General features: G+C 30.4%; 1 protein-coding gene across 1 annotated transcript in view; it reads right to left on the reverse strand.

Annotated features, from left to right (window-relative positions):
* Positions 1–11,688, reverse strand: part of LOC145259190 (uncharacterized) — a 987,395-nt gene that overhangs the window by 161,254 nt on the left and 814,453 nt on the right. The window contains exon 5 of the mRNA XM_080116967.1: positions 11,586–11,666. Within this exon, the coding sequence (XP_079973093.1) occupies positions 11,586–11,666 (81 nt within the window). The remainder of the gene's footprint in view (positions 1–11,585; positions 11,667–11,688) is intronic.

The following is an 11,688-nucleotide window of genomic DNA, read 5'->3' on the forward strand; positions in this document are numbered from 1 at the left end:
ATTCTAAAAAAGGCGTCCGTTTAGTCTGAACTGCAATCACAAATTCCTATTCAAAACTAAAGTGTGACAGCGACGTTCCGAGATCAATATCCGAACAACCATTTTTATATAAAAGGCTTTCGCAGAACTGAACACTTTATTTCAAATCCAAACAAGACGGAGCAAAATTAACATTTTTTCAACTATACACTTATAGACAAAGCAATGTACAGAACTTAAGCCGAGGCATATCTAAAATGAAATGTATCCATGCATTATGCGTCTTTTTTTATTTTACTTCAGTAGGTTTTAAGAGATCAAGGGAGCGAACTCCTACTGGAGCAAACTCTTGATTGCGTTATTATTCAAGTTTATATCTGAGGATTCTTTTTAGAATAGAAGCTGTTTCTCTATGGCTGCTATTTTATTTTGTTAGAGCTTTGCCTTCCAGGGAGAGATTTTAAATAAATATTTTTTCTAAACGAAACAATTAATTCAAATGTTATTAAACACTTCTGTACTTTCCCATTACTACTATGTTATACTGGCCGGATCTTGCAACATTTTTCACTAGATTTGATCCACAGACACTCATCTCAACTTAAATAAGACAATGCTTCCAATATGGACCATTACATTCGGTCGTTAAATGTAACTTATTATTAGAAATATCAATAATCTGTATTGATATCACAGACAGAGATTTATATATATATATATATATATATATATATACATATATATACATACATATACATATGTATATACATATATATGCATATGTACACATATATTTATATACATATATATACGTATATACATATATATATACATAATATATACACAATATATACATATACATATATATAATATACATATATATAATATACATGTATATATACATATATAATAGAAGTGATGTGTTTTCTAATAGGTGATTGTGGCAATGACTTGTGAATGCACGCAACCACATCGCTAAATAAGGAAGTGCAAAGAGCACAGTCTTATAAAAAGAGAAACTATACAAGACTACTGTGCTCACGTTTGTAGCATGACATCAGAAGAGATAGTACACTATCTCAATTAATGGATGATTTATCTGAAATCAAATCGAAAGAAAGTGTACTCTCTTTAACCAGAAAAAGAGAGATTCTGCATGATAAGATGCTATCACGGAGAGAAACTACACTATATTTCATAATCAAATGAGGATAGAGAATTTATATTACATGAAAACAAATATGATTTCGTGTTCAAACACACGTATACTCTTTTTAGGCTAATTGAAAAAGTACATGACATTACCATGCAATGATATACATTTTGTTATCACCATGTTTCGTATTGTAGAATATTGTAGTTGGAATATTGTAGTAGGAACGTCGATTAAAATTGTTTGCAAAATAATCATAGGTTTTTACAATAAAACAAAAATCATGACTTTCGTGTTTTTTTTAAGTTCCGACTTTTATATTTTAAATTGTTTTTATACACTAAAGGCGAATAAATTTTGTAATTTCTTAGTATTTCAACTCATTCTTCATTTGGAATTACAATATAAAGACGATCATAAAAAAATAAGCAATATTCGAACAATAATATGATTATCGTTTTAGACGTCCGATATATTGTATGAAAGCTAGGGGTGAAAATTAAGTTAACGTTGCATGTTTCTTTTATAAAACAGATAAGAAAATATCTTAAGGATGTTAAACATGCCATGCAGAATAAATATTTCAAAAATGTGGGATCACATGCTGACACGCACGGACAAAATCTTGTCAGTCAGGTTATATATATATATATATATATATATATATATATACTTTATATATACATACATGTATATATATATATATATATATATATATATATATATATATATATATATATACGTGTGCGTGTGTGTGCGAAAAAAAGAACTCACGAGATCGTGCACGAAAGAATTTGCCTGTTAGTTATTGGGAGGCACTCACATTGTTCAATATATATTTAAACAGATATATAGTTCTGTTTGTGCATACATACACACACACACATACACACACACATATATATATGTATATATATATAAATACGTATATATATATGTGTGTATATACTAAGAAACATGTAAATATATACAAGAGTATATATATATATGCATACATATGTAAATTAATATATATCAATAAAAATAAATATTTAGTCACATACAATCGTATAAGTACATATATATATATATATATATATATATATATATATATATATATATATATATATATATATATATATACTACCATACATATTATACTTATATGCATCAATATACATACACATTATATTTATTTGCCATAGTTGCAAGGTTTTATACGTTATGGAAAAGAAGTGGTTCGTTTCATCTCTGACACATGTGTTGGAGCTACTCCTGCATACATCTCCACCGTAATCCGTTCGTCCAGATTTAAGAAGCAGGAGAAGCGTAGAAGACACCTCACAATTAATTTTTTTTATTATTATTGTTCAATTCCTCCGGCATCATTTTATCCAATCTTTTTAGTTCCCCATTTGCTTTAAATTGCTAACATCTCTTGAGTTTTGGACCTCGAATTCAGCAGCAATTCCTCGAGTGTGGTTCGGCGAAGATCGGCTTCAATTAAGCCTTTAAAATGTTCGTTACCAACTACAGTTAGCCGGCTATCCTCATCATTGCGAAATTTCTTGACCACGTTAAATCGTTGCTCCTGGTTCAAACATTTCATTTATATCACGAGCTTGCTCGGCTGCGTTTTGTTCTAGTTTAAACTGGAACAAGGTAATTGTGTGGAGGTAAATTTTGTCCACAAACAAAACTAAAAAAAAAGATGAATGTAGACATTGAGAACGGTAACGAACAACACGATTCTATATAGCAGGGAACGCGCGTCCAAAATTATATATAACATAATTATATATATATATATATATATATATATATATATATATATATATATATATATATATATATATATATATATATATATATATATATATATATATCAATGAATTAATCCCGTGCAAAGATTACATAGGTGAGAAAACGATATTGTTTTTGCATCAACTTAATATGTAAATAAATAAATATACATCTATATATATATATATATATATATATATATATATATATACTTATATATACATATATTTATATGCATATATATACGTATATATCTAAACATATATATACATATATATATATATACACTCATATAAATATATATTTAATTTCTATGTAATTTAGTTCCTATGTCATATGTATATATGTTCTATGAAATATACATATATATATATATATATATATATATATATATATATATACATACATATATATATATATATATATATATATATATATATATATATATATATATACATATAGTTTTGTTTCTCTGTAATTTAGTTTCACTGTATGTTTTCCCTTCGCTTATTTTCAGTTTTTATTTTCTCCGCTGTCATATTTATGACTATTTTTTATCGTATTTTCCCTGATTTAGCTCCGTTGAGGGAGGAACGAAACCTGCTTAGCTATCTTTTATTCTCATGTTAAAATCATAATTGGCTTTGGTTTTATTCATCCACAATATATATATATATATATATATATATATATATATATATATATATATATATATATATATATATATATATATATATATATATAATTATTCTTTATATACAAAGTCGGGCATAAATAATGTTACAGGTTAAACTAAGATTTTCCAAACAAAATATTTTATTGTAGAACGCAGTTACAAAAAATGCTAAGCACATTATGAACGAACAATGTGACATAAGTATTATTAAACATTCTTTAATTAAGTCTTAACTACTCTACAATGTCTTACAGTGAAATCATCTATAGCAGCGCGGACAGCATCTAAGAGTATTCATTCGCTGCATTTGTTTAATTTTGTCTTTAAATCTTCAATATTTTGATATAGAATAGATCAGCCTCCACTTTGCAGAACAACACTGTGGATTCAGTGTATCTTCCAAAATGTCCTCAATATAACGTCTTTGTTAATTTTGATCTTAATTTTACATCCATAAATATGTTATTATTGAGCGTTTCCTTGCTGATACGTTTTGACAAGAGTCGATTTCTAGTGAGTCTCTTTGGAATTGTGGGTGCAGAGAGAAGCTGTCGCTTTTGGACCTTAATGTGACATCTGCAGGTAACATCGACAAAGTCTTCGCGTTGTGTTTTGTTATATTTTTGCTTCCTTTGTTATTTGTTCCATGGATCTTCATTGGTTTTAGCCTGATTTTTCCGTAACATTTTATTATGGGTTCTAGAGATGTGGGGGCGGCCTGCTCGTTGTCTATTTTTGTTCAGTTTAGTGTCCGGATAATAATCAATCGGCTGTCTCTGAACATTTATTTAATTTTAAGGGGTTTTCTCGTAATTTGAATGTTTCTTTTCGTGCTTATCTATTTTACATTTTTTTTTCAATTAACAATACATTGCAAAAATAGTATCTTGTTTCTGGCAAACACGAAATATATACTGACAATACATTTATTTTTGTATTACCATAAAAATACTTCCGAAATTTTGAAACAGGACTTATGTCCTACTCTGTATATTCTTATGTATGTTATTATATATTTATACGCACACAGACGCACACACACATGCCTATATATGTTATACATGCATATACATATACTAATAAATGTACATATATAGCTACATATACGCTTTTATATACAAATATATATACACATATGTGAACAGACCCACCTAGATAAATGTATATATATATATATATATATATATATATATATATATATAATACATATCTACAGTATATGTATATATAAATAATACATATCTACAGTATATATATATATATATATAAATAATACATATCTACAGTATATATATATATGTATGTATATATATATATATATATATATATATATATAAAAATGTACATACGTAAACCGTGATATGCGTTTTCAATTCCATTAAATATAGTTATATGCGCAGTATGCATAGTATATATAGTATGCATATATACGCAATGTACATAGTATGCATATATACAGTATATACATATATATATATGTATAAATAATATATATCTACAGTATATATATACATATATATATATATATATATATATATATACATATATATAAATGTACATATGTAAACCGTGATATGCGTATTCAATTCCATTAAATATAGTTATATGCGCAGATACCTAAATATGGTTTTAGATTGAAAGTATTCTAGAACACTTACATGTTCGATATGCTTTGATGTGATTCTTACGGTAAACGTATACAGATTAAGTGATAGAAAGACACTCACAGGTAACGGTACACGCGTACACATACATACACTTTGGCTAGGCACAGAAGTGCACGATTCACAGTAAACGTTACTTTTCTACCCCTTAAAATCCTCCCATCATCTTACCAAGCTTTCTTTTATCTAACCCATTTGCTCTCCCCGACCGCGCATGTGCAAGCGTTTGCGCCTCCGGCTAACGACATTTATAGTGCACCTTGCCGCATAATTGTGTTCCGACGCAAAGGAATTTTGAATCCACATTTATGTATAAATTATTCTTTTGAAACGTGCTCTGTTAACTTGTATCCGCAGTCTCATACATGCACATGATTTGATAAGTCAGATGTAAACACCAAGACGCACAAATATTTTTACACCCACCACCGAATATGCACACAGATACAGTCACACAAAACACATACACATGAATTGCATATATTTTTTCACGAATTATTTAGACTATTGTTTCCAAATTTATTTATTTTTACGTCTCGATCGACGAAACCTTCGATTTGCTTTAAGTTTTTTGTAGAGGTACGACAGCATTCCGCAAGGAATCTTGGCGTAATGCATAACGCACTTGGTAAATGAAGTTGTACATTACATTCTTGTGGATTTAAACATTTAAATACATACTGGAGGCGAAACTTTGAAAACAATCCCGCATTGCTTCGAGCCTTTACCAGTATATTGCTCTTATTGAATGCTAGCATAATTCCCGCCGTTTTAATAAAGTGTCTCGTTTAAATTCCGTACCGAAATCCGAGAGTGACAGAAAGGTTTCCAAGTTTTATGCGATACACCGGAAGAAGATCCAGTGTTTTCATCGAATGAAATGTTATGAAAATAATCTTTAATTTGCGAAAATAGTCTGGAGTATCTCAGAAATATGAATAAAAAATTATCATCCAAAGCAAAATCAGAAACATTACATTTTCTTAAATTAAGATCTCGAAAATTCACCCAATGGAGTATCGACTGCTTTCTTTTAAGTCCCAGTGTCACAGTCACACACCGTCTTCATATTTCTGAAGAATTTCTTGTTAATGTTGTTGAGTTTATAATAATTTCATGATTACCACTATTTTCTCGCGAAAACAAATAATTCTAAGGTACGTTGTATATTTAAAAAAAAAAAAACATGAACATACCACGATTTTCGTTAATTACACATAATAATTGTTTATCTTAATCATACCAAAAATTGTATACTGCCAATTGTACTTAAGGGGCAACTATTTGGTATCACGTCTACTGGGACATTATATAGATGTTAAGCAACGGGATGTGTGTTCACATACATTTAATCGTATGCATATCGGTAGAGTCATTAAAGCAGAAGATCGAGACAGAATTTCAAAGTGTTACAAGTTGAAGAAACTATTAGAGTAAAATTCTTTCCAGCATTTAGAGACCTCAACAGTGATGAGATTAGGTTTTGCTGCTTCTCAGATTAGTCGTTTTTTTTTAGATCGAGGGCTGCACGTGTATAGTTGTGTGCATGTATGTGTGTGTTGGGGTGGAGAGGGTTCCGGTAAGCCGTGGTGAAGGCAAGCTTTCTAGGAGAAGCAAATCTCTGATTAAAAATAAAACAGTAAAGCGGGAGACCAGTACCCGCATTAAACTGGTCTGCAGTTTAACTTGTTGCTGGCTATCTTGCTCTTGTTTGTTGCTGGATTTTAAACATTTTGAGCAGAGAGAGAGACTTAGCTGTCGTACAAAGCTAAGACTTTGTAACATTGTGTGTGTATAGACACCCCGCAGAGGCATTTGTCTATAGAAACGGCCGTGTTGCGATGGAAAAGTTGTGACGCATGAGGGCTTGAAATGCTTGAAGCATGTAATAATAGATCTCAATGATCGTCTTCAGTATAATGCCTGCTTGAACGTGTGAATTCACCAGAAGGGCTTAAAAATGTCATTTGTGGGCTTATAGACATTAAGTGTCTGAGGGAGTTGCACTCGTATGACATCATATATGTATATCTGCCTAAAAATTTCCGACATCGGCGATAGATTTTCACGAGATCGGTATCATTTTAAAGCTGGACGTCTTGGACGACACTTATCGAAAGAATAGGCAAAGACATGAATTTGTTCACCTACAACTGGACAGTTTTCTACGAGGAGGGGTCGTTTTTTTATCAGCCCTTTACGCAAGTCCTCCTATCGGTTGGATTGATTTGTCTAATTTTAACGTTCCGAACTTCCGGTCGCGTCCTGGAGTAGCGGTAAGACGTCAGTTTTTTTTTCACTTTCTTTTCAACTTTCGCGTTACATGGTTCAAACATGCCTGCTCAATGCCCATTCTTTTTTTTGGGGGGGAGGGGGCACAAAACACCCCTCCAAACACCCAAGCAACGCTGGACACCCAGGCTTGTTTTAAAATAAATACCATCACCATTCTAAACAAACAACAAATAATTATCAACTATATATATTTTAATAAATAGATTTTCGACGATCGTACGATGCTATCTTGTAAAGTGAATGCAGATATGCTATGACGTAGTAGGATAATGTTTCAGTGTATCATAATGCACTTGTATAGAACATTGCATTTTCTATTCAGTAATAACAATAATGCAGCCAAAAATTGTGTCGTATAAACACTGGTGACTACATTAACCATCTAGAACCTCGAGAATTACTCTTAGGACTGTTCATCACAAGGAAAAGAAAGGGGAAACATTCAAGATTCGATTACCCGCTAATTCGATTACTTTTATTCTTCATTTTTATTTTACTTTAATTTTGAGTAATGTTATCAATTTTCGAATAGGCGACGCTTATTTGTTGCTAACAAGCGTTCAAGTTAATTCCCAAACGAAATAGTGTCGTAATCCGTTTCAAGGAGCGCGATTTGAAGCTCTCGATAATCGTAAATCAGATTAGTAATTGAAATCAATCACATTACAAGAGAGATTTATAAATCACTTTCGATCTCTTCAGAACGCTGAAAGGGATTCTAATTAGGATGGGATGGCATCTTTATTTTTTATTTTTTGTTTTAAGCCTTAATTTTTAACTAAAATTAAACTAAGAATTTTTAAAGGATGGATAATTTTGGTTGGGTTTGAGATTTACTATGTTTAACTTACATTTTATTTTAGTATAGTTATCTCCGGTTTCCGGCTAATGGGTCGGTAGGCCACGTTCAAATCATTTTCCAGGTAATACCAAGTATTTACAAAATGGTCTCAAATCAACATACAAAGTTATACTCATGTTCAGGTTACCTACAGCAAACTACTTGTTTTTTCGACCCAAAATTAGCGGAGGAATTTTGTAGAATCTGAAAAGATCAACCTTTTAAACTTTGACCGGTTTGGCAGCCAGATTTCCCCCAGAAAACAGATTAAAAAGATGGCTGCATGTCTGAGTACCCTTTACGTAAAATTTAAAATGTTTAAACCCAAAATTGGCTGAGTAGTGTGCTAGACACGGCAATGGTCAAATCTCTTGATGTTCGACCCCACGGTAGCTAAAAATTTTCTGCTCAACCCAATGAAAATGAATTAATGGAGCTTATAAAAAGGGCGCATTTTGGCAACTCTTAAGAATATTCCGCTACTAAGGTGCACTATATTCAATTATGATACATTCTTTGTGAATACGCGAACCCATTTACAAAATTTGCATTATTTAGTGTACTATTCTAAAAATGTGTTGGTCGAATCAAATTTGTTAAATCTATTTATTCAAGAAGATTTAGATCGTCATTGGTAATTTTTACGGAATTTCGAACTGTACAAATTTCCAGATCGCAACGTTTGCAGGTATATAGTTCTAATCGGTGTTATGGTTTAAATAACTATTAAACCAATCTTTAATGAATTAAAGCTTGATGATATTTACTTGTAAATTAATTGTAATATTTACCTATATATGTATAGAATAATTCCAGCGTATTACTAGTAAACGCATTTATTTATTTAATAAAATATCCTGATTAGAAATATTTCTTGAAATATTATGTTGATTAATTTTGATGGGAGAGGGCGGAGTTTATTGTTTAGAAAACTATTATGGATCAAGTATAGAATAAATGTATATAAAACCTATGTAATGCAAAACAAATGTTTCGAGTTAGATAATAATCTGTCAGATAGCAAATAAATATTGATTATATGAATAATGCATTTTTGTAAGTGTGAAAAACGACCGGGACAACGAAATAAACAAGAGGAGAGAAAAATCTAAAACCAGATATTAAAAGGTTTCGCAGAGATAAATGAATGTCATACGAAATGTCGGTCCGTACAAAACCGAAAAATCAGTCAATTTCTTCCGTGTTTATTTTGATTTCTATTTTTCATTAATTTGTCTCAACGGCATTTCAATTTATTATAAATAATAGCATGGGTGGCCGGCGTTGCCCGGGTGTTTGGAGGTGTATGCTGAGCAAAAAAAAACAAAACAAAAAAAAACGGTATTTTTTAAAAAGTTTGACCCTATTATGACCCCTTAAAATTTATTGTTTTGGACTCAAATTATATTATTAAGTTAGATCCATGTTCCAGAAACCTATATATAAAATTTAAAGTGTTTAGACCCAAAATTGGCGGAGGAGTTTGGTAGAGTTCTCAAAGGTCAAATCGTTGATCTTAGCCCCCTTCACAGCGAAATTTATGTCCGAAAATCGATCACAGAGATTTTTTGTCCTGTATATTATAGACTAGCAGGGCTACCCGGCGTTGCTCGGGACCGTATAAACAATGAAAAAACAAAAGCAGATCTTGAACATATGTTTTATTCTTAGGGGAGAGGAATCTTTCATCTCTATGTATTATTTGTTTTATCTACCCTAGGACTGGTATTGTTTATGTTTTATCCCTAGCATAGGTAATTTAAATCTCAGTACCCTATATATCAAATTTCGAGTCTGTAGAATTCAAAATTGACAGAATTATTGCGTAGAGAAATGTACACAGACAGATACACGGACAAACATACAGACACACATACACGTTCACTTTATTTATATATATATATATATATATATATATATATATATATATATATATATATATATATATATAGTACGCTCTCTGTACCTGTCTACGTACATATGCATGCATGTATGTGTATAAGGTAATTTTAGAGGCGGCGCACTTTAAATTCAGATAAATAACAGAATAAAATTATTATTATACAAATATATTCTGTATTTCAAGCATTCATTCATAGAATTAATAATTTTAATACAATGCGAACGTATGGCCCTGCAGCCGTCGCGAAATCTATAGTTTTATTTTTCACAACTCCACGCATTAAATTATGGGTACATTCGGGCAATATAACGGTCTATTGTGTCTTTTCTGTTAGCATAGACATGAAATTTCACATATGTCCAACGAAAGCAATCTAATATTGTTACATCACACGAAAGAAGTGGCCAAGTTGACACGCTATTTCGTACTTCTCCAGCAAAGTTTACTTGAAGATAATTGATCGAATCGTTCGCATTTGAAAACGTTGATTAATTGTCAGATCCTTTACGATCAATAGGCAAACAAAGCTGAAATTAAAAAAGCCTATATTTGCCAAATAGAAAAATAAATTGAGTTGTTCACCGCCTCTAAACACACAGACGATATATATATATATATATATATATATATATATATATATATATATATATATATGTATATATATGTGTGTATGTGTGTGGGTGTGTGTGTGGCGGGGGTTCTGTGTGCATATACATATATATATATATACATATATAGATAGATAGACAGATAGATAAATAGGTGAATGAGTATGTATATGTATATTAGAAATTAAAGTTAAAGATTTAAATTTAAAATTTACGACAATTTAATATTCAAAATCGGAGTACACGTTGAAAAATGTATGTATATATATATATATATATATATATATATATATATATATATATATATATAAGTGTGTGTGGGGGGGTGTCTGGGTGCGTTTAAAAGTTTAGTTTTATCGAACTAAATTTTTTTATTAAATATTTAACATAATTTTTTTCATAAGTATAATCAGAAAAATAAAAAAAAATAAAAAATATTTTCAATAATTTAAATCTAAGAAGATGAATATAAGTTAATTTGCATTTAGCCTTTTAGAATAGTTATTTGGCGAATTAAAAAAAAATATTCGTTTCTGTTTTTACCTCCTTTTTTTCTTGTCACTATTCTAAACAATCGCCAATGGTTAGTTTTCTGGTTTCAAGGATAGTAACAGGTTCATATTACACGTACGATCTTGTATGAAAAGACAAATCTAGGAAAGACATAAAATGAAGTAAACTTACCTCGTATTAGTGAATGTAAAGTGGAATCCCCGGTAATTCTTTGGCAGAGGCTCCTAAAATCAACGCCTCGTAAGCAGTAACCTAGAAGAACAACATAAAACAA

Source organism: Euprymna scolopes, chromosome 34, assembly GCF_053919585.1.
Source record: "Euprymna scolopes isolate OS-2025 chromosome 34, ASM5391958v1, whole genome shotgun sequence".
NCBI classification, from domain to species: domain Eukaryota; kingdom Metazoa; phylum Mollusca; class Cephalopoda; order Sepiida; family Sepiolidae; genus Euprymna; species Euprymna scolopes.